This window comes from Stegostoma tigrinum, chromosome 7 (assembly GCF_030684315.1).
Source record: "Stegostoma tigrinum isolate sSteTig4 chromosome 7, sSteTig4.hap1, whole genome shotgun sequence".
In the NCBI taxonomy this organism is placed as follows: Eukaryota; Metazoa; Chordata; class Chondrichthyes; order Orectolobiformes; family Stegostomatidae; genus Stegostoma; species Stegostoma tigrinum.
Window position 1 is genome coordinate 25,563,532 of NC_081360.1, and position 25,111 is coordinate 25,588,642.

The 25,111-nt window shown below is 41.2% G+C and overlaps 1 protein-coding gene across 1 annotated transcript in view; it reads right to left on the minus strand.

Annotated features, from left to right (window-relative positions):
• Positions 1-25,111, minus strand: part of LOC125453920 (collagen alpha-3(VI) chain-like) — a 140,828-nt gene that overhangs the window by 20,938 nt on the left and 94,779 nt on the right. The window contains exons 31-44 of the mRNA XM_059647119.1: positions 24,672-24,734; positions 24,502-24,564; positions 19,633-19,695; positions 19,478-19,540; positions 18,509-18,559; positions 16,078-16,113; positions 15,921-15,983; positions 14,188-14,250; positions 10,917-10,949; positions 10,795-10,831; positions 10,660-10,671; positions 10,075-10,565; positions 5,162-5,249; positions 2,205-2,894 (exon numbers count right to left, since the gene is read on the minus strand). Of these exons, the coding sequence (XP_059503102.1) occupies positions 2,205-2,894; positions 5,162-5,249; positions 10,075-10,565; positions 10,660-10,671; positions 10,795-10,831; positions 10,917-10,949; positions 14,188-14,250; positions 15,921-15,983; positions 16,078-16,113; positions 18,509-18,559; positions 19,478-19,540; positions 19,633-19,695; positions 24,502-24,564; positions 24,672-24,734 (1,816 nt within the window). The remainder of the gene's footprint in view (positions 1-2,204; positions 2,895-5,161; positions 5,250-10,074; positions 10,566-10,659; positions 10,672-10,794; positions 10,832-10,916; positions 10,950-14,187; positions 14,251-15,920; positions 15,984-16,077; positions 16,114-18,508; positions 18,560-19,477; positions 19,541-19,632; positions 19,696-24,501; positions 24,565-24,671; positions 24,735-25,111) is intronic.

Consider the following 25,111-nt stretch of genomic DNA (forward strand, 5'->3'; position numbering starts at 1 on the left):
ACTGACTATAAATTGATAGGAGCACAATCCCAGCTACATCAGTCATTTGGCTTGCCTGACTTTTAACCTCTCCAAGCCAACACTTTATTTTCAAATAAAAATTGAAACTTATCTGCAATATTTTACAGATATTTTTCTTTTAAATCCAATGATAAAATGTTTGCTAATGATTGTGAGATGGCTCATTTTACCTATGCCCTCCAAGCTGGGTATGGTGTGAACTGACAATCCTATGTGAAGTAGGCAGCAAAAAGTTTAATCCAGAGCTCTCTAGGTACTAAAGAAGCTGAGGATATTACAAGACATTGCATGTGAATGCTTCACTGAGCACAGAACAGCTTCCGAAAGCTCTGGTCTGATTTAAGGTATGCTGCTTGCACAAAGCTGAACTTTTAGTGTATGATGGCACTGAAGACAAAAGTGCTGAGTTAGAATAAAGAGTAACTATGAGGAGAGGCACTTGTGTTTAATTTAGTTACCTCCACATCCTGATGGGATTGTTGCTGAATGCCAAAAACATGTAGAACAAAAATTAATGAAGACAATAATTTAATGGTTTAACCGGTTTTCGAGCAGAAAAAAATTCTGCCTCAGGGTTCCGTGGAATTTCTACACTGTTGGGCAGCTGACCACATAAGAAAAGCATTGAGGGCCCCAAAACCAGAGCAACAAAGGAAGCAAATGCATGGCACAGCACTCATTGAAGTTCCCTTTAAAGTTATTACACCATCCTGATTTGGAAATATTTCACTGTTCATTCAAAATCATGTTCAAAATTCTGGAAGTCATTTCTGAATTCTTAATAAATGCTGGCTCAGCAAGTGGCAACAAAATTGTATGAATACATTTAAAAAAAAACAAGAAGCTGGAGATATTGACCAAATCTGTTCTGAATTAAACTAATGGACATATCTTTGATGGCATGGACCATGGAATGAGAAAGATATGCTCTTCCTTGGTGACATCAGCCATCACATTTCCCATGATCAGTTAACTAAAATTTATACTTTAAAAGTACAATGGATGATGTGCTATGTTGAAAATTGGACTTTGGCTATTAGCAATTCATTATGAAAAGACTGTCAGGGTTGAACTGCCTGGAACAGTCAGGATTTGTGGGCTGTATTAACATTCTTTCGGATTACCTGACACTCACAGACAACAACGTTCCACCAAAATTACCACTGACATTTAAACCTGCGCAACAGCATTGTATTATTTCATAATATGCAGTCATAAATACAGCTTGGTCCAGGAAGAAGATTATGTGTTTAGGATACCAACCATGGAGAATTGTTGTTAACGTTTAGCGTCATAGTTTTGTTATTACACTAATGGATTGCAGCAGTTCAAGAAAGCATCTCATCGCCACCATCTCAAGGGCAATTAGGTTCGGTCAACAAATTCTGGCCCAGCCAATGGCACCCTTATCCCAAGAGTGAATTAAATAATCCTTTCTTTTCAGACTATTTATTTAGTGCATTAAGAGTGTTACCTTGTGGAACCTTGTGCCAGCAATATGGGTTTTGGTCACGAATTGAAAAGCCAGAGGTACCTGCATGTAACCTCCTTCTGAGAAGGTTTGATGGCATTATTTGTTGATCAGGCACTCTGACTGGCCTGCCGTGGGTCTTTCCCTGGGCTCCAAGCCTCCAGGGTCAGAAATTTCACCAACAAGCAGGAATTTGATTGGCATTACCAACTGGTGCTTACTGTCAGAATGATAGCCCTCTTACAACTAGAACCCAGGCCACAGTGAGTAGCAATGGGTGAAGATCGGCAGGGAGAAGGTCTTTGGGACAGTCAAGGGCTGTCGGACAGGAGGCGGCACTCAGTAGACTCTTCTTCCTGAAGCCTGGTCCTCCTAAAAGGCACTGGGAGTGGTATGCAAACACAGATCCCCCAGTGACACTGGGCGGATATCAGCATGAGCAAGATGAGGTTCTCATCTGGGCAGTAATCACAACTCAGGGGGCTCAAGTTATGATGGTGCAAAGGGCCTCCTTATCAGAGGTTTGAAAGTGAGAAGATGAGACAACTCCCACTTGTTTGATCAACTGTCACATCCCTCCATAACTACCAAACCCTTCTCTGATTGTGGGGTGGGGAGGGCGGGGGCGGTGGGGAAATGCACAAGATTCAACCACTTTTGTCCCTTTCATTTCGGTTAAACAGTGGAAGCAAGTGAGTGACTGCAAAGTTACCATTGATGTACTTGGGGAGTTGTCGTCCAAACCTGAGTAATTCTTCACTGTGGAGTTCTGAGAAGTCATTAATTGGCCTGAAGTACACGTCTTGAGGGGCACTTGCCAGGTAAACGAGATTATTTTCAGTAGATTTCTTGACAGCGTTGAATATAACAAAGAAGAAGCCTTTGCACTTGGCTTCAGTGACAACTCCTGCCAGCCTTTCTCTCTCAGCTTCGGGGAGGTTTCCTGTGGTTATGAGAACAATGAGCTTGAGTTGTCTTGGTTGAGGTGCTTTTTCAAAAATATTTTTGATGGTCCATTCGACTGCTTGTGCTGTTGCTCTTGTCCCTTCCAGCTGAGTCATCCTGTTGTGGATGTATTCTCTGATGTCCTTACTGGAGTTGTAGTCAGTGAGGGACAAATCCATTTTCACTCGCTCCAATCTATTATTCTTCTGAGAATCATACAGTGCATGTTGGACTATAGCAATTCTAGCCTTATGGTTTGATGTTAAAGGCTCTGTACTAATCTCCAAGTGATCTGTCACATAAGAAATATATCTCTTTATCTCTACAAACTGGTTTGGGCTGATGGTTTCAGAGCTTTCCATGATGAATGCAACATCTAGGTCTGTGTCAGTGGGCTTTGTCGATCTTTTGCTTCGGAAAAATCTGGCATCACAGATTGCATTCGGATCACAAAAATCTATGCAAAATAAAAAAGAAAAATGATGTTCACTGACTGTTAAACATCCACATTTTATTGAGTGTATAAGATTTCTTTCAATCTTCATGTGCATTTTAATAACTGGTCTAATGACATAACGTCATGAACTGCAACTTCCTCGGGAAATGGATCCACAATACAAAATGGTTTGCACGAGGATCAAATCAGACAGCTAATGCCGAAAAAAGGAATGTGACACTGATGCTCGAAAGCATGTGTTTCTAATGTAGCTTAATGGATTCATATCTATCTCTGACACCTAAGTGCCCATTGTAGGCAATGAGAAAGGTGGAAGTTTCATGGGTGAGCACAAAACTTCGCCGAAGTACAAATTAGTGACAAAAATAGCAGCCTATGAAGTTGCAAGTCAAGATGTGCTAAAGATTAGGAGGCAATGGCTTTGTACGAAGGTGGTAATGTAGAATATAGTATTGAAAATTGTCTATAAGAAAACAGGAAAATTATCACTAAGCACATTGTCAATCTTCCTTACCTTTCACATTATCCAACAGTAACCAATTACAAATTGGTTAACTAAAATACCATTAAAAAAGTTGTTGGGTTTTTCATAGAAGCCATGATACAATTTGAGTTGTATGACCGATTTCCCTGATTATCATTTTTACAACATAAGGCTGATAAATGTTTGCTGACATATTTGACTGATCACTTTACTGAAACGTTCTTTATTGTAAGGAATTCATTGAAACAATTTCAGTGTGCTGACTTTTGTGAAGAGTGACATCAACAACAGACACTGTAAGCATGAATTCTGCCTGTGGTTTATAATAGATAAACTGCTTGGACAGGGAAGGTCAAAGGAAAGGGGGGAAAAGTGTTAAGAATTGGCTTGAGCAAAACTGGAATTTGTGGGAAAGGCTCAGCAGGTCTGGCAGCATGTGTGCAGGAAAAATCAGAGTTAACATTTCAGGCCCGGTGACCCTTCCTCAGAACAACCTCAATTCTGAGAAAGGGTCACCAGACCCGAAATGTTGGTTCTGATATTTTCTTCACAGACCCTGCCAGATCTGCTGAACCTTTCCAGCAACTTCTTTTTTTGTTCCTGATTTACAGTATCTGCAGCTCTTTTGGTTTTTATTAAGAGTTGGCATGAGATGCCATGTGAGTGCTAAAGGGCCTTGGGTGTTATTACTTGTATGGAAGTGGGGGGGGTAGGTAAGTGGACATTGCATGGCATAGAGGCTATGGGGGTGAGTACGTGGACTGGGGGAATGAGGGACCAATGACAAGCACGTGGCACAGTGTGGCATAGATGGGCCACAGTGATTGTGTAAGGGTGACCAAGACAGTGAGCAAGACAGGCCTTCCGGTTTTTAATATTTATTTTGGAAGTTGATCAGAGTGAGGCCTGAGGCCTTTCCGTCCAGCCTGGTTTTGGAACTTGACATCCTGTTAGGGTCCATCCAAGTCATCTGGCCAAAATCTTACTCCAGCACTTTCTATCTCCCTTACTGCCTGCAGCACTAATGTACTTTAATATACCTTATCCTATGATGCAGAACTGTGAATTGTAAGAGGTAATTGAAAGTGAACACCTGAAAGATTTTTTGTATTAATTATGGAGATTACATATTCTACTAATCACCTTAAACAGTCTCCAACAAAACTTTTTAATTTCCAAGGAGCTGCAACTTCTGAATTTTGGTTCACACTTCTTAATTGTGGAGATGAAATGGCGGATAGCCAAGATACCCCTTTTGAGAGCTGAGGTACCCCTTTGGATATGGTCCTAGGGTTTCTTTGGGTGATGTCAGGTCTCATTTCGGGGTGGTTAAACACCCTTTTGGGAAAGTAAGCTGCTCTTTGCAATGGTTAAGAATAGGCACGATCGTGTGTAAGATGTGAATAATCTCAAACTGACAAGCACATTGGAACTGTCAACAGATCTGTCAAAACCCACTATCGAAAATGTCAAAAGCAACTGTGAAGAGATCCTGTCGAAAGCAACAATTGAAGGGTGCATTTAGAGGTCATCCACTATAAACTTTAAAAATAGTTTGATCCATGGGCAACAGACATCATTCTAAAATTGTGATACCTAAAACCGCCTGATTAATCTTGGAATGGAGGATTCAACACTTCAATGGGAGAGAGGTGCTTGGAGAAAAGTAACGGGGTGATAGTTTTTACAATTACGCAATAGGGCTAGGAAGATGCTCAAATATTTTCAGCACGTGTAAAGTATGAAGCAGTTAGTACGGATAGCATTTAAAATGAAAACGTACCTAAACAAACGTGGCATGCCATCACCTTATTGAGTGTTGCGTCATCATTGCGGAAAACGAAGAATTGTGAAATCCCAGCATCATTTCTCTGAAACAGACAAAAACAATGGATAAGAAGCGACACTTAATTCATTGAGCTCAATGTTCAGTCTACAACAAAAAAGGTTACCCGATCATATCAGCAAAATTTTACAATATTTATAAATCCTTGAACTGCTATGATTCAATGTTAGAGTATTGTTTTACAGTGAGTCTCTTCACTGCCTGTAACATAAACACCACTGGGACAGGAAGCGTACTTGACAATCTTGTCTATAAGTTTCAATCTATTTCGAGGAACATGATTCAGCAACCAGGGTCAGGAGCTGGACGATTGGGTATGAATTTGTAGGGGTCACTAAACAAAGTACTGTTAGCCATTGTACTGCTTCGTCCCTAAATGAGACCTGACTTCACCCAAAGAAACCCTAGGACCATATCCAAAGGGGTACCTCAGCTCTCAAAAGGGGTATCTTGGCTATCCGCCATTTCATCTCCACAATTAAGAAGTGTGAACCAAATATCAGAAGTTGCAGCTCCTTGGAAATTAAAGACAGTTCAGTTTTGTTGGAGAATGTTTAAGGTGATTAGTCGAATATGTAATCTCCATAATTAATACAATTAAAAATTCTTTCAGGTGTTCACTTTCAATTACCTCTTACAATACATCTCAACCCATGTCAAGCTCAGAGATAGGGGGCAACTGGACTTCTCAACCACATGCCATTGGTTGACAACTCAACACAGTAGGAACATCAACCGGAATTTTCCAATCAGGTGTTGGTCCTCAGAGGCAACACTTTATCTGGCAGGCTGAAGATTCACCATGACGAGAGGTCAACACTCAAGACTGGGTCAGAGTAGCTCACTGCCTGGCTGGGTACAGCAGTAGCCCCAGGCTGCCCTTGAGGGCATAATCCTCCAGCTCCTAACACCAGACATACACCCTCCGAACTTTCACTCCAGTGTTGACCCGACCTCAAAAGCCACAATTTATTTTAAATTCAAGAAGATGGAGAAATCGCGCATCCATACGGAAGCGTCCTCTCCCTCAAGTATTGAGCATCGCAGTCTGATCCTTTCCAACTGGACACTCTCATATTGGCTGGCCAGCTCCAACACCCTCCTCCCTGTAGCCATTAATTTGACACTCAGAGAAAAACAACAGAGTGACTGGCTCCCACACTGTGTGGGTATTTGAAACCAGCTTGAGCCTGAGGTGGAGTTCAGAAGCTTGTGTGTAAATCCTGCCCTTCAATATTTATATAAACCCTTTTTTTTAAAAACGAGGGCGTAAGAAGAGAAATAGGTGTGGCTCAGTGGTTAGCACTGCTGCCTCACAACACCAGGGACCCAGGTTTGATACCAACCTTGGGTGACTGTGTCTTTGTATGTTCTGCCCATATCTCCTTGGGCTTCTGTCAGGTGCTCCAGTTTCCTTCCACAGTCTAAAGATGTGCATGTTAGTTGGCCTGGCCATGGTAAATTGTCTTTGGTCTCTAGGGATGTGAAGGTGGATTGGCCATAATTAACACGGGGTTATGGGGATAGGGTAGGAGGCTGGGTCTGGGTGGGATTCTCTTTCGACAGTCGATGCAGACTGGATGGGTCAAATGCCCTCTTTCCGAACTGTACAGATTCAATGACTCTAAATCCACTGAGATCAACATTCCATGATATAGCAGCTGAAACAATGGTCTGGATTTCTCACTTGCAGTTAAAGTAAAGTGGTGAGCCAGTTTCATGGCATTTAGTCTGTCATGGCCCAGAGAAAATTTTCTTGCACAGTTTTCCACTCTTCACTTAATTAGTTATACAATTGAGCTATTAGGTGTATTGCACAGGGAGTTGCACGGATTGGCCTGCTGTGTTCATCCAGCTCTACATCTTTTATCTATGTGCGGAGTGTGAGATGGGGGTGCTGGATTATTCCAGCTCACAAGTCTCTGGCACCATAGTCAAAATTCAGAGATACACTACTTCAAGCCAGGAATTCTCTCTCAAACAGTGGTGCTCAGCACAGGAGATTTCGCAGAGGAAAGGCCAGCTCTCCTCTTTCAGGACAGGGGTTTGGAGGTGCTGGTGGATGGAATGATCAAGACAGGGACTGTCCTTTCTTGTGACAACCTCGAAAAGACATTACACTAACAGACCCAACCAACCTGGACAGAAATAGCATCTCAGATTAATGTTAAGTTCCGAGTGAAAAGGGACACCCAGCAGCAGACCATAGCACAGGAGCATAAGTAACCCATTCAACTTATAAATTTGCTCCAATATTCAATCTGATGGATCTGATAGTCCTCAAATCCACTTCCCTGTCTTTTTCCCACAACCCTTGATTTTCTTATTGCTTAAAAATCTGCCTATCTCAGCCTTAAATATACTTAGCAACCCAGCCACAAATGCTTTCTGTGGTAAAGATTTCCACGGATTCACTACCCCCTCAGAGGAAATTCGTCCTCACCTGTGTCTTAAATGTACAACCGCTTATTCTGAGATAAAGCCCTCTGGTACTAGAGTCTCCCACCAGGGTAAAAAAAAAAATTTCACATCAGGCCTCTAAGAATCTTATCTGTTTCAATAAGGCTGTCTCTCATTCTTCTCTATTCCAGTGAGTTCAGACCCAATCTACTCAACCTCTCCTCAGAAGACAGTCCCCATCATTGCAGGATATCAGCCGAATGAATCATCTATGGACTATCTCAATGCCACTGTAACTTTCCTTAGATGAGGGCCCCAAAACTGTATTCTCAGTATTCTGGCTGTAGTCTATACAAAGAAGGGCAATGATCTTCTGAATCATGCAAGCTTATTGGCATCCTCTTCTTCCTCTCTGCTAATGCACACTCAAGGGCCAACTCAGTCTAATATCGCCCAGTGCATGTGTACCTTACCAAGACTGATTGACTCAAACCTTCAATATTGCACACATCATTTCCACTGTATGGCTCTCACTTAAACCATGTCATATCAAATCACTCGCCCTTCATATACTTACAGCTCACTCACGAGGGGCACCTCACCATCTCTCATGTTCACGCTCCCACTCTTAAATCCATGTCCATCATACTCAATCCCTTCCTCTGTTTCATTGCAGTAAATTCATACCCTCCCCTCAGTCTGGTATCTCAACAATTCTCCAAGACTAAGCGACATGTGGCTGGCAGACTGGTTGAAATCAACCAGGACTGACACTGGCCAACCCCCTGTGGCATGATCGGGTGACTGCCTTCAGTGAATGAGGCAGACCTCCACTGAAAATGCATGGTTTTCCTTTACTCAGTTAAAGACTCTTCTCCTTTGGCTTTCACACATTGCCCTTTAAGCGCACGCCGTGTGTTTGCCATGTAAGCTGCTGGTATGTGCTACAACATTGACGTAGATGCAGAATGGAACTAAAATGTAACCCAGGACCAAAGAGATTTGATGAGGCAATGAAACTTTGGAATAATTCAGGCCTGATTAATGATTGAATTAATAATGGGTAGATGAGCAGATTATCTGCAATCGATGCTTTCCTCGGTGATATTTTGTGCCAGGGGATTTCTGTTAAATGTGGCATGTTCCCTAACACTGGACTTCATCATGATTTTACATTTGGTAAGGAGAATTTGATCATTTGTGGCCAACTCTTTTGGGCTCGGAACTGTAATAAATACAATAAATGGGTGTTCAAAATGGAAGGTTTAGAGGGATCACACAGGCAAGGAAATATTTAAAGCTAGGCTAAAACAAATTCCCCTGATGGAACTGTGCATTATTTATTTGTGGCTACTTAAAAACGCCAAGCTGTTTGGATGACCTTTGAACACTGTTGAAACAGTAGGAACCCTCTACACTTCGTTATGCCGGTTGAAGTATCCCCAAGTGCCCACTCTTCCTCCACGATGACATAACTAGGAAAGCTACAGTACATATGGGCAGGAACTTGAAGCATTAAATACCCCAAACAAGTTTTCATGAATTGTATATACCGGTCAGTAGTGAACTGGTCAAACTCCACCACCACCACACCCCCCCGCAAATCACATTCACTCTGATATGAAAGTGTTGCAAAAGGAGATGACTACCATAGTTCTGTTTTTTTGAAGTGGATATTAATTTTAAAATATGATTATGATTTACAATACTTAGATTAATGCACAGAGATTTGAGCAGCCAAAGAATTTTGGAGTTTGAGCCAAATGATTAGAAGAGGTAAGAATATCTGGGTTAAAAGGTGAAGTATGGAGTAGGAAAACTAAACAATTAAATCAGTAATATCAGTTAATAAAATGCAGTGAACTGATGCAAAACTGGAAGTATTGCATAGAATTAGGAATATAGTTGGGCAGTCTCAGTTAAGTTTGAAATGTGTTAGAATAACGGATGATAATGCCCTTGTTGAGAGGTTAATATGGTTCTTAAGGGGTAGTTTAAAATCAAATTGACAACCTAATTGAACAAATCCAAATGATGATTAAGATGGTAAATGTTCCACTAATGTGCCACAGTTAGGAGCAATGAAGGAAAACAAAACGTGATAAATAAACCATGGTTTACTGTGTAGTGTTAGGATCTCTAGGTGAAGAACTATACCCTTTGTGAAGATTGAAAACAGTAGGAGATGAGAACTATTATACAGATTATAATCATGATACTGGCTATCTCATACAGAATAACACTCAAGTTTTGAGTACCTCCACTTCTATTTAAAGAGAAACATACACTGGAAGAAAGATCTGAAAAACTACAAGTAGCATAAACATAACAAACCATGCCTCAACACTGGGGAAGGAATGGTTTCTTTCATTATTTTTGCTTCTGGATATTTTGGCCAGTTATAACATACATTTGTATCTATAATAATAAAATAACGAGTGGAATCTTACCTGCAGTGCCCTTGTGAGTACATTATCCTCTCTAGGAGAAAGGTAGACGGAGATTATATTCTCATTTGCGAGTTTTGTTATAGCATCATTCAGCTCTTTAGGTTTTGTCTGACCGTCACTGAAGAATATCGCCACCTTTCTAATCAAAAAGCCACTCCGCACACGTTTGAATGTGTTCCTTGCTGCAAAGCTCATTGCATCAGCAATGCTGGATTCTTTCCTCGAAGGTACAAACTGCAGATTTTCAATCTGTGTGATAAGGTCTCGCTTGTTCCTGGCGCTGCTGAATCGGATTTCAGTGATTATACCACTGTTGTACGTCAAAACGGCGACACGAGCTCCCTTTGGACAGTTGCTTTCCACTATGGTCAGATTGCGAACTATGTTGAGGATCGCGTTCTTGTTCTGGTTGAGCTGATTGGCAGTTTTCGTGTTGGAAGTATCGACCACAAAGGCCAGCTCAGTTGGATATGCAGGGCACTCTGTTGAACCTAACACAAAATGTAAACGTGAATCAATTTTATTTCAGCTGTTAAGTAAATAATCTGTTCAAAGTAAGTATTCTCTCAGTAAAAAAAAACTTACCGTAACAACATGCTGCAAGGAAGAAAAGAACAAAAGGAAAAGTTTTAGACAGTTTTACCTGGAATAATTACTGCTTTAAAGGATCAAATTCATATACCTAATGCAATTAAATAATCTGACTTCCACAATACTCACGGCATGACTCTTTAATCTGCTTTACAAGGCCGCATGTCTGAAATATCGGAGAAGCAAAAGCACATTAGTTACAATGCAACAGAATTCAAATCATATGTTGTGATCAACATTATCTTGTTTACCTCTACGGATCGTCCTCTCTCTCCCTTTGGACCCTATAAAGCAATGTGTGAAATAATAACAGATTAATCTAAAACTGCACGCAAAATGCCCAGAGTACTATTTACTATGGAAAAAAAATAATTGATCAGCATTCACAACCGGGGTAAGTGCACAAACAATAAGCAGAGATTAGATCCACAACAGGCATTTGACTATAGGAAGTGGTGAGTGAGGTGGAAAGAAGGGAAAATAATTGAATATTCTGGCCCCAGAGAGATAACCACCCACTTCCCATCACCTCCCCAATCCAGTGCTTGGCAAGCAAGTCCACTGGCGGCTTTCATCTCTCCAGCCCAAGGGGGAAGGGATGACCTTGTGCTAAGGCTGTTAATCTGGAGACCCAGATAATATTCTGGAGACCCAGTTTAGAATCTTGCCATGGCAGACAGTGGAATCTGAATTCGAAAAAAGTCTGGAATTAAGAATCTAATGATAACTGCAAAGCCATTGCCAATTGTCAGAATAACTCATCTGGTTCAGTAATGTCCTTCAGGAAAGGAAACTGCCATCCTTACCTGGTCTGGCCTACATGTGACTCCAGTCCCATAGCAATGAGGTTGACTCTTAACTGCTTTCTGGACAACTAGGGATGGGCAATAAATACTGCTTAGTCGGTGATGTCCTCAATGAAGACCTTTAATTGGTCAATTAATGACCACTTATGGGCTTCAACTCACTACCTCCCCAATTACATGACATCCCAGCAGGCAAGAAAAGTGCTGGTTTCCTGGCTGCGTAACTAAGGTGATTTGACTGCTGGGTTTTGCTGGGAAAGGGTTGGGGTGGGGGGCAGTGTAAGGCTTCAGCTGTTTGGCAGCCATTTGAGGCACAGAAGAAGGTGGGGGCAGGCATGCAAGGACATGGCCTTGAAAACCATCCTCTCGGCCTTGTTGATGATATCTTTCCAAACGAGCCTCTAACTTGTTCTGGCAGTTAAATACCCTGAATGTTGAGCCTTGAATGACAGTATTTAGGCCTTTGATTAGATGGCATATCATGTTGTTAACATTACACAATTTTCTCTTCTCCATTCATTCATTCCTACAAGCTGGACACTTTTGACAGGGTCAATACTTATTGCCCACCATTAAGTTCCTGTGGGAAGATATTGATAAGGCAGCCCCTTTAACCAGTTTGTGTCATGAATGTGCTCCCTCAGCACACCCTAGGGAGACAATTCCAGCATATTGACCCAGTGACAATAAAAGTAAGACAATACAAGAAAGACAACTTCCAAGTAAGGATGGTGTTCAATGTGGGAAGCTGGCACTTCTGTGCGACTGTTGCTCTTGATCTTCAAGACAGATGGGGTCAGGGTTTGGAAGGTGCTGCTGAACAAGGGTCAACAAGGTGTTGCATTGCATCTTATTCGTGATACACTCTGCCGTCACACTGCACTGGTTATGGAGGAAGTTATCAAAGGAGGTGGATGGAATGCCTTGTCTTGAATGGTCCTGAAGTTTTTCAGTACAGTTGGAGCAGGGCTAACTCACATAAGTGAAGGTTATTCCATCGCACTCCTGACAATGTGCTTTGCTGACTGGATTTGGGAAGGCAAGAGGTAAGTTACTCATTGCAGAATTTCCAGCCGCTGACCTACTCTTTACTAGCCATTGTATTTATGGGCTTCATCCAATTTTCAACGGTGATCCAACAGAATGTCGATAATCATTGAATTCGATTACAGTAATGTTGTTGAATATCAAAGGGACATTGTTAGATTCTCTTTTGTTGGGGATGGTCATTATCCAGTATTTCTGTGGCAAAAATGCTGAAGTCACTTATCACCTCAAGTCTGAATATTATCCAGATGAGGTTGATCATGAAGACAGAATGCTTCATTACCTAAACAGCTCAAAATGCAACTGGAAATGTTGCTGTCGTTGGAGAAGTCACACTTCTGGCCTTATGATGGAAAGAACATCACTGGTGAAGCAACTGAAGGCTGTTGGCCCTAAGACACTCTCTGGACGTGCTCCTACAGTGATGTCCTAGCAAAGAAATGTTCAAACTCCAACCAAAAAAACTGTCTTCCTCTGTGGTATATATCATTTTTGTCCTTTTTATTGATTCACATTAGCTCCAATTTTACTGGGGCTCCATGAAGGCACACTTGTTACGAAGGGATAATCATACTAAGGGATAAGCAGCCATGCCTCACTTTTGGAATTCGATGTTTCTTCAGTTTTGAACCAAAGTTGTGGCGAGGGTTGGAGTTGAGTGATCTTGACAATCGAAGCTTTACATGAGTAAGTAAGTTGTTACAGAGTAACTTAAACTTGATAGCACTGTTGATGATAATCTTCCCATTACTTTTCTGAAGATTGAGAGAAAAGTGATGGAACTACAATTCTCTGGACTGCATCTATCCATCTCTATGAACAGAACATAGACGGATAAATTTGTCTGATTGGTACTACTGTCGTAGCTGCACTGGAATAATTTACAAGAGGCCTGGGTTATTCCGGACCATGTATCTTTAGTACAACAGATGAGTTATTGTCAAGGTCCATAAGCTTTTCTTTAGTGTCTGCAGCTAGATCTTGTTATCACATGGGGAGAGATGAAGAGAATTGGCTGCAGGCTGCCTCCTGAGACAGTGAGGACATCAGACACAGGACATGTGGATTATCCACTCAATACTCTAAAGATGATTACAGATGATCTTAAACTCATGCTGAACTCATCACTGAGGATGACTATGCCCCTGGTGTCTCCTCAAACTTGTATGGGTTTAACTATTCACCACCATTCATGACTGAAATTGGTAGAAACTGATTCATTGATTTCAAGATCACTATGCTCCAAATATTACACGCTACTTCGACTTTTCAGTGTGCATGAATTCTTGTATTGTCATATTATCGGTTGGTATCTCATGTTTAGGTCTGTCTAGCGTGCTTCCTGCTCTTCTACGCATGCTCTTCTATGCTTTTTGTTGGTTATTACGGTTGTGTTAGGGGTTAGGGCTAGAATTTAGGAGAAGTTTATTTCATTTTATGCGTAACATAGCAACAAACGTTTTCAGTGCAATTCAAGCTAACAACTACTGGGATTAATCTTTTAGCAAAGAGACAAGATTACACAAAGTCAGTCCATGATTCTAGGGTTAACTTAATTTTGAAGGTCAACATTTGTTGAACTGAGAGACCTTAACATTAAGCTGAAAGCATTTTATGTTAAATTGGTTAAATGCAAATAAAAACTTAATGATTTGAAAACAATGACAACCTGTGAGCCTGGAAAACCTGCTTCTCCTTTCATTCCACCATCACCAGGAGGTCCTGAATAGCCCTGCAATAGAAGACAATCACAGATTTACCACTGGTGGGTTCAAAACACCAGAAATTAAATATTGCTTACACAGAGTCCAGACGTAAGCTTTTCAAGTCAGAATTTTATTTCTACTTAGAGTCTAAAGACTTCAACCACACAGATTACTTATTCCCAATAGACATGTGCACTCAGTCATTGCACACCTAATTATTCTTTAATTAACATGTGATCATCAACTGTTCCCTTCTTCTGCTTGGTCTCAGAGAACCCTGCCAAACACAATTAGATTTATCGTAAAGGGGTTTATTTAATTGCAAATTCCAGCATGGCTTTCATTGTAAAATTCATCAGCTGGGAAATAGAATATTTTGCCATCTTGAGTCACTATGAACCATTCCCACCTCAGTTACAGTTGTTTTCAACCGAAATTTAAGGATACTGTGCTCTGTGTTTCAGCTATGAACCACATCATAACACAGACTACCATTTCCTGCATACTTCTCCCCACTTTCTCCCTCTAGCTATGGTTATGGACATTGGCAAATTTAAGATAAATAAGGGCCAAATTTATGCCTTTGCCATCTATAAAAGGATTGAGTTCACACTACTGAAATGAATGTCAAGCAATGGTCCTACAGCTAATTAAAAGGCCACATTCCATCAGGATGGGTCGTTTTCAGATCCGGTCCCTGATTACCCATTAGATCACATAGTCTCCAATCAAGGATATTAAATGAGACATAGATGAAGGCTTATTACAATGAAGATATATTTTGTTATGGACACCCTGCACCTGTCAAAAGAAATGAATGAAAAATTATGTGAAAACAGCCTTATATCTGCAAATCTCCCATCTCATTTGTATTCAGTGGTAATGTCAGATAATATGATGTGGCTCCCTTGCTCCAGTTTCCATATTAAAGTGGCAGAATTGGAAAATCTGCACATACTTAAATGGGTAGGCTTCAAAATCTGCCCAGGTGACAGGAAACCATATGCACAAAGCAAGCTCAATTTCTGATGTTGCAATATTCCTCAGGAGGTTGTACAATTTTGTGCTTGATGACTGTCCCAATGGTAGACAGTAGATGTGAAAACCAGCATTCCTGCAACTATTTAGACAGATGGGAGTATTTAACTCTTTTAGCTTGCTATTGACCAGAAAAAAAATGGTAACCTGCTAGTAACAATCATCAACACTTGAAATATTGGTGTTTTGTACCCAGAAACAGACAACAAATGTATTTTGTCAAAGATAATCCCTTTTCTGGAGGCATGCATATTGTTCCATTCACATTGCTATTCAAGATTGGCGTTGCAAACAATAGTGTGCTTTAACATAAATAAGGTTGGGCGTTATAAATTAAATGTTAGAGCACAGACGTGCTGGTGAATGTTAACTTATGCTGATACTCTGGGACAACTGTCAGCATTTGGCTGCTACCTTTATGACTCGTACATTAATAGCCAAAAGATTTCACTAGAGAATCTACATTTTCTGCAAATAGCTCTGCATAATTTTATACCCGCTTTAACTGGTAAAGATTTAAAAGAAATACTGGATGTATCAGTTGCAGTTCTGTAAATTACCTTTCTATGCTTTTGCACAGCAAGATGTTTGGTACCTGACACAACAGTCAAGAGTCAAAATAACAAAGTGCATCATTTTCACATCTGTTTGGACTTACCCTTTGACCTCGATTTCCTTTAATCCCACCTTTCCCTGGAGTACCATCATCTCCGATTTCACCCTGTTTCAGGAATATGACATTTTGTTAAAAGTGCATCAACCACATATACTCAATCATAAGAAAACTTCAAAAGCAATTTAATTGTTTACTTCACCTTTTGACCAAGCGGTCCAACAGGGCCTCGCTCACCCTAAAATGAGAAAAAAAACTGAATTGGAGATCTGTTGGTGCACAGACGTTTTTCTTCCATTCTTTCAGCTGTTCCATTTTTAAATGAAGAAACTTATTTGCACTGTATTATAGTGCAATGAGCAAAGGCACCCTCCAATGCTCAATCCACACTTATCAATCCCTATTTATATAAGTTTTCCTACACAGTATCAGAAGATAACACGCCTATCATCAGAACGAATTCTTTGCACTCTATGTGCAAATTTTTTTACTCACCTGAAGTATAATTAGAGTGAAGGGAAATGACAGTTGAGGGCTTTACCATTAATAATCAACAGTAGGAACTCTATTGACTGATAGTCTGCTTGGCTGCTTGACAAAGATCAACTAACTCAAATATGTTTGTCATCAAACCATAACATATCCTGGTTTACATTGCTCATTGAGCCAGACCGCCAGTCATTTCCATTACCCAGCTATTTTGATGCATATTGCATTCGTTATTAGCTTTAAATCCATTTGAATTCACCATCTTGCTGCAAATAAAGGTTTGGCATCAGTAAGAGCTATTCTACTTCATGTTGGAAAGGGAATTGCTTAAAAGTCACTGGCAAATTATTTTTCAGGCAAATAGATGTTCAGAACCGAAGCCAAATACACACAGATACCCTGACGAGTGCAGAAACTCAATCATAGCTCACAATAAAACTGTAAGTGGAACCAGAGACAATTAGGAACCACATTATATTTTCAAGCCTACTGTTTGATGAAGAGTCCAGCTACCATAGCATAGTTCTAACTCAATTGCGGCTTCTTATTTTAAGTTAATTGCTATCCAGGTGAGTTTATGCAGCTTATAACTTCCATGCTCAAGTATCCATCCATTATTGCTATATACTTACAGCATGGCTTTAAGTGGGGAAGTTTGTGCTTCACTAAGTTGATTGAGTTTTTTGAGGAGGTGACGAAGATGATTGATGAGGGGAAAGTGGTTGATGTTGTCATTTTACTTCAGTAAAGCCTTTGACAATGTCCCTCATGGCAGACACATAAAAAAGGTGAAGTCACATGATATTTGGGGTGAGTGGGCAAGATGGATAGAGAACTGGCTTAATCACAGGGGACAGAGTATTGTGGATGACACACGTTTTTCAGAATGGAGTTGTGATTAGAGACGTTCCACAGGGATCAGTGCTGGGAATTCTGCTGTTCGTGATCTACATAAATGATTTGGAGGACGATGCAGCCTGGTCTAATTAGCAAGATTGTGGATGACACAAAGATTGGTGGAGTCGCAGATAGTGAGGAGGATTGTCAGAGGATACAGCAGGATATAGATCAGTTGGAGGCATGGGCATAAAGCTGGCAGATGGAGTTTAAAAATGAGGTGATGCATTTTGGACGACCAAGTACATGTGGAAATTGTACCGTGAATGACAGAACACTAAGGAGTATTGAGAAGCAGATGGATCGGAGCGTGCAGGTCCACAGATCACTGAAGATAGCAGCAAAGGTAGATAAGGTAGTAAAAAAGGCTTATGGCATGCCTGCCTTCATTGGAAGGGGTATTGAGTATAAGGATAGACAAGTTATGTTGCAGCTTTATATAACTTTAGTTAGGGCACACTTGGGATATTGTGCACAGTTCTGGTCATCACACTACCAGAAGAATATGGATTCTTTGGAGACAGTACAGAAAAGGTTTACTATGATGTTTCCTAGTACAGGGGATTTTAGCTATGAAGGAGGTGGGTAAACTGGGCTTGTTTTCATTGGAATGCAGGAGGCTGAGAGGCGATCTTATAGAAGTTTACAAGATTGTTAGTGGCATGCATAGAGTGGAAAGTATGAGGCTTTTTCCCAGGGTGGGGCAGGGTCAATTACTAAGGGACACAGGTTCATGGAGCAGGTGGGGAAGCGTAAAAGAGGTGCGCAAGGTACATTTTATACACAAAGGGTGGCAAGTGCCCGGAACGCATTGCCAGAGGAGGTGAGACACAATAGATGCATTCAAGAAACATCCAGATGAATGCATGAGTAGGAAGGAAATAGAGGGATATGGATCCCGTGAGTGAAGACAGCTTTAGTTTGGAAGCACAAAATGCGTCGGCACAGCCTTAGAGGGCCAAAGGGCTGTACTGTTCTTTGTTCTCTTTGTTCTTTGTGCTTCAACTACTGGACCCTTACTCCAACAGATGCTATTGCAAATTAATTAGAAATTTCTGTACATGGCAAATTTTATAATATCAAATGCTGAGCACCAGTTCCACTACTGCAAGAATTTACATATGTTTGACCTGTTGTTTTCATTCCTGTTTAGGGTGATAACAAAGGTTTCTGTACTCAGCATTCTGGAAAATCTCATTTTTCTCTATTTTTATACAAGTTTCCTTCAACTAACTAAAATGACTGACCTTTCTGCCTTTAAATCCAGCAATGCCAATGCCAGTTCTTCCATCCTCACCCTGAAAAAGTAAAAAAAAAGAATGCATGTAAACACTGGGAGGAAAGAAATGTGAAAAATTTTAAAGCCTTGTGACAAATTTCAATAATTTTATAATTATTTGCGCACTTTCCATTGTAAGTTCAGAGTGGGGATGTTTGTTGATGATTGCACAATGTTCAATGCCATTTATGATTTCTCAAATACTGAAGAATGTGTGTCCAAATGTAGCACAAACTAGACAATATCTAGTTTTGAGCGGACAATTGACAAGTCACATTCATGCAACACAAGTGCCAGATAATGACCTTCTCCAACAAGGAAGAATCTAATCATGGTCCCTGACATTTACAGCACGGTGGCTCAGTGGTTAGCACTACTGCCTCACAACATCAAGGATCCAGGTTTGATTCCAGTCATACACTTCTGGTTGCCCTTCTGTGGAAAAGATTGACAAGGACGTCACCAGGATGAGAGTTTGAGTTTTAGGGATAGGCTGGGGCATTTTTTCTCTGCAGTGTTGGGTGACTGTAGAAATGTTTATAAAATCATGAGGGGCATGGATAGGGTGAATAGTCATAGTCTTTTTTCCGAGGGTGGGGGAGTTCAAAACTAGAGGGCATAGGTTTAAGATGAGATGAGAGAGATTTAAAAAAGGATTTGAGGGGTAACTTTTTCCTGCAGAAGAGTGTAGCTGTATGGAATGAGCTGCCAGAGGAAGTGGCAATTACAACATTTAAAGGACATCGAGGTGGGTATATGTTGTTTAAGGGTTTAGAGGGAAATGGACCGAATGCTGGCAAATGGGGCAAGATCAGATTGGGACGTCTGGTAGGCATGAATAAATTGAACCGAGGAGTCTGTTTCCATCCTACTTGAATCCAAAATGGATTGTGCAACGTACAACAGGCACGTTATGTTGAAAAATTAGAGCACTTACCATTTCTCCACGTGAACCTGTTGATCCAATTTCACCCTTTTCACCATGATTTCCAGTTTCACCCTACGGTGGAATAAATCAATGAAGGTAAAAAGTTAACAATTACATACTAATAAATTTTCTCAACAATTAAACATTTTTTAAGTTGGGCATACCTTTCGTCCATTATGTCCTGGTCCGCCTCTTGCACCAGGAGGTGCACCAGAACCAGCAAGTCCCTAGGGCAAGAAAAAGAGGACTTCTTCAATAGGAGTTTGAAAATGGAAACTGGACTTCACATTACTATAAAAAACACAGCTATAGCTTCCTCTTTTTCAAATCATGGGTGCAATTGTATATTCATTGAGGTAATTGTCACTGTTTGGGAAATGGGAATAAATTTAGGTAAAACCCCCTCTCATTTAGATCAAAGCTGGAGGATTGCCCTGGCACTCTGGTCCCAAGATTCCATGGGTAATAAAATAAAATTTAAAAACTTTTCCACATCAGACTTCCAATAACAAGCTCTATCGACCAGGTTTCTGAAGAAGCACAATTATTGACTTATTACTAAAGTTGTTTTTAATGAAACAATAGTTGGGTAACATGGACTGTAAGGTAAAAGTACACACACACACACACACACACACACACACACACACACACACACACACACACACACACACACACACACACACACATACACACACACAAATCTTTGACAAATGGGCTATTGTTGAAGACAACAGAATAAAGCACAGAACGTTCCATAGTCTGTCGCCCTGATGTTCTGGCACATGTGGTCAGATCACTAACCATGTACAGTTGACTTTGAGTCTTGTAGACACAATCCTTCAATCGTTCTTTCAAACAAGGCAAAAAGATTTCACTCTGAACTCAAAAGGAGTATTTTTATTGTGGAAATACGAGAGGTCAGCCAGGCAACTTGATCTTAGCAGACTTTCCTTCAATTTAGCTCATTTCTCAGCAAGCTTTCCTACAACCCAGCTTACTCTAAGGAGGCTGCCCTCCAGGATCCGGAGGGACTGTTCCCTCCATGACACCCTGGTCCACTCCTCCTTTACTCCCAACACATCCCCACACTCCCATGGCACCTTCTCCCGTAACTGCAGAGGTGTAATACCTGCCCATTTTCTTCCTCCCTCCTCACCATCCAAGGTCCCAAACACACCTCCCAGGTGAAGCAGGGTTTCATCTGCATTTCATTCAATCTAATAGGCTGTATTTGCGGCTCACAATATGGTCAGAAAAACAAATTCAAAGCATCTTGGAGCACCCATGTGCAAAAAAATGGCATCTCATTGATTATGCCATTGTTCGCTCCTGGAACTATTGTCACCAGAGTTATGATTGGCTCAAGTGGCTAATCACCACCTTATCTGATCTACAATGTCCATCAGTCTACACAGAAAGAGGAAGGTTCAGAAGAAGCAGACCAGCCAAGGTTCAACATCAAGAGACTGGGGGTGACATGGTCATCACACAATATCTATAGGCCTCATTTGCTAAAAGCCTAGCTTGGGAACATGCGGAGGACATAGGACAACACTGGAGTCTGTTTAAATCAAACATTCTCAGTCACTGCAATAACACTCTTGGGTACAAGTCCAGAAACCATCAGGACTAATTCGATAGAAATGATGCAGAAAGTGAACAGCTCATCTCCAAGAAAAGCATAGCCTTCCGTGACTGGCAGAATAACATTAACAGCAAGGCCAAAAGAAAAGCCGATACCAAAGCTAAGGCTGATGTTCAAAAGAGGGTTAGGGAGCTCAAAACAGATGGTGGACTGATAAAGCCTTGGAAATCCAGCAGTTGATAGAGGCTGGTGACACAAGAGACTTCCCAGGTCCCACCAAGGCAGTATACAGTCTAAGCTACTTGGTCTAAACCCCCTGCATTCTCAAGACAAAAATTTTTCAAGGACAACAAAGTAATAAACACCCACTGGAGTGAGCAATTCTAAGAACTCCTCAACAGTAATACCTATGTTAACTTGGAAATCTCAACCAAAGCCCCCCAGAATCCATACTGGGTGACATGGAAGAACCTCCCAATATGAACGAAGTACAAGATGCTATAAGGAGCCCAATAAACAAGGCTGCTGGTCCTGATGGGATTCTTGCAGAGGTCCTAAAGGAGGGTGGCCCAAAGCTCCGTGAACACATGCATCTTTGCTCCTAAAGATTTGACTCAAAGAAGAACTCCTCTCAGGGATACTCTGATCATGACCACATTCAAAAAACGGTGACAAGGCTGACTGTAGGAAGTACTCCTTTCTGTCAACCACTGGCAAAGAATTTTCATGTATCCTTGCCATTAACCAATGACTTCTGCCATTAACTGAGGAAATGCTCCTTGGATTGCAGTCTGGCTTTTTCCCATCCAGAGGAATAACAGACAAAATCTTCACAGCACGTCAATTGCAAGAAAAAATTTTAGGGAGAGAAATAACTGCTTCACATGGCCTTCATTGGCCTTTGACACAGCTAACCTTTGGCAGATACTGTTGTGATGTGGCTGCTCTGATAAGTTCATCAGGATGTTAAGGCTGCTGCATGATGACAGTCTGTAACAGTGCTTAGCAACTGTGGTAATAAGGTGTAGAGCTGGATGAATACAGCAGGCCAGGCAGCATCGTAGGAGCAGGAGAGCTGATGTTTCGGGCCGAGACCCTTCTTCAGCAAAAATTGGGTGGTGGACATGCAGAGGACATAGGACAACACTGGAGTCTGTTTAAATCAAACATTCTCAGCACCCTCTGCTGAAGATCTACAGGGCATCATGGATGGCTTTGCCAAGGCACTTAAGGCCTTAATGCAAGGCCTTACCCTTAACATAAGAAGGATTCTAGTATTCAATCAACCACCACCGAAATGTCAGCTCTCCTGCTCCTATGATGTTGCTTGGTCTGCTGTGTTCATCCAGCTCTACACCTTGTTATCTCAGATTATCCAGCATCTGCAGTTCCTACAATCCCTAGCAACGGTGGATTGGAGTCTGAGCCTTTCACCATGGAGACAGCTGTCAAGCAGAGCTACATCATCACGCCCACCCTGTTCACCAGCTTCGTTGTTGCCATCCTCCATCTCACTGGTTAAAACCTGTCCAAGGGACTTAAAATCATTTAGCGTACGGACGGTAGGCTGTTCAACCTTACATGGTTCAAGGCCAAGGGCAAGGTGTCCATCACCTCCACTTTGGAGGTTCAATATGTTAATGACAACGCCATCTCAGCACCCTCTGAAGATCTACAGGGCATCATGGATGGCTTTGCCAAGGCACTTAAGGCCTTAATGCAAGGCCTTACCCTTAACATAAGAAGGATTCTAGTATTCAATCAACCACCACCCACCACCCAACAGTCTCTCCACTCCTCCTACAATAAAGGTCAACAAATATCCCCTCACTCCCCATATCGCTTCTCTCCTCCAAGCCAACTTCAATGGAAAAATGCAACACCATCTGAGCTGCGCCAGTGGAACCTATTCCCAACTCAGAAGAAGGGTGTTTAAAGACCATGATTTACAGGCCCACAATAAACATCTGGTCTCCAAAGCTGTTGTCTTTCCCACACGGCTATACGGAGTTAAAACATGGACCACCTACTGTAGGCACCTTAAAGCACTGGAACAACACCACTACAGATTCCTGCAAAAAATTCCTGTGGATCACCTGGGAAGGCAAAGACACTAATACTAGCATCTTGGAGGCAGCCAACACAGCCAACACTATCACCACCGTAATTCAACAGCAGGACCGGCCACGTTATCCAAATGCCCAAATCATGCCCACCAAAACAGATCATGCACTACCCGGCTGCAGGAAGGTCAGCATGCCCCTGGTGGTCAAAAGAAGCACTTCAAAGATAACATCCTGACTAACCTCAAGAAATTTCTTATCAACATCAATTAGGACGACATGGCTACTAACCAGAATCTCTGGAGAAACATCAAGGATATCAGGAAACATCAGGAAACATCCAGCAGGGAGCTGTACACCCCAGATACAATCTCTGCTGAATGCTGAACAGAAGTGACTTTTGTGAAAGGAGAGACAGAAGATCAGTTGGGCCCTTTCACCACCATGTCCAACCAGCATTACCACCCAGCAATGCCCACATTGCAACAGAATCCATGGATCCTGGACTGGCTTCTTCAGACATCTGAAGATGCACAAATAGATGCCCTTATGGAGGACAATCATCCTTGACCTGAGTGACCACTGATGATGACAATAGAACAAGGGTACATTGGTAAGAAAGAGAGAGACTTGTATTCAGTCTCCTCCATATCTAATGGTCTTCAGCAGGGTAAAGGATTTATTTTGAGGTGTCACAATTGTAACACATTAATATGCAAGCCTATTTCTGCACAGAATTTTCCAAAAGCAACAAGTTCTATAAATGTACAGAGGTATACCATATTGTCGAAGGGTAGATGTTAACAGGATAGTAATACATTGAAAATCTATTGTGTCCGCCCAAGCTGACAAATGTGATCTTGATTTAATTAAAAGAAAACATCTCTAACAATATACTGACAGACAAGATGTATCAAAGAGGTTTTTCCACTGACCTCTACGTTCCGATACCATGCTATTGACTATTGTATTCTTCCAACATCAAACTGGATTATTATGCTGTAATCCTGATTTGAGGTATGAATATAATGCAAACTGAGACCATTATTTTGATTTTCATATAAAAGGAAACAGGAGCAGTTAGAATTTAGAATTTCCATGTCTCACTGCTGAGCTTGAGACCTGAATGAGACTGGTTACCAATTTTATGACAAATAAGTGGTAGGTTTCAAGTGTGGAGCTAAACCCATTTAGAACCGAGTTGAGATTGTTCCAAACTGATTTAGATCTTTATGGTCAGTATGTGCAGACTTCCATCCTTTCAGTTTCAGTCTTTCAATCAGATCACAGTGGATGAATCCATTGTTTTCTTTAGACTTTAAAACTTTTGAAAGAAATCTTTTTAGTTGTGTACATCAAATTCACAAGAAAAAACCCCTTACCCTTGGTCCGCGAATGCCATTTGCACCTTCTCGGCCTGGGATTCCAGAGTTTCCAGGTTCGCCCTTAGTGCAAAAGAGAAATGTTCTTGCGGTGAATTCCATATTTCCTGATATTTTGAGATCTAGCAAAAAGCAGCAACTACAGTCTACATTGTAAATGGAGAGCTTACTTGTGGTCCTCTAAATCCTGCAACTCCTTGAGGTCCACGGGTTCCTCGATTGCCTTTTGAACCCTGTATATATCAAATGAAACAACTATTATATTTATTGGAAATCATCTAACGAGGAAACATTTTTCTTGTAAAAGGTTGGATTACACCAGAATTGGATCTACCCGAATGACTGGAACGTAAATAGATTCAAGTACACTTGAAAATAGTAGGTAAATTCACTTAACAAGAATATTCCCACACCTTTAGTTTTGAACACTACTTTAAACATCCCTTCAGCATTTATTCCTTTCACTACCGATGCTAAGTGGCAGCAGTGTTTACCATCTACAGTATGAGAGATAATGGGAACTGCAGATGCTGGAGAATCCAAGATAATAAAATGTGCGGCCGGATAAACACAGCAGGCCAAGCAGCGTCTCAGGAGCACAAAAGCTGAC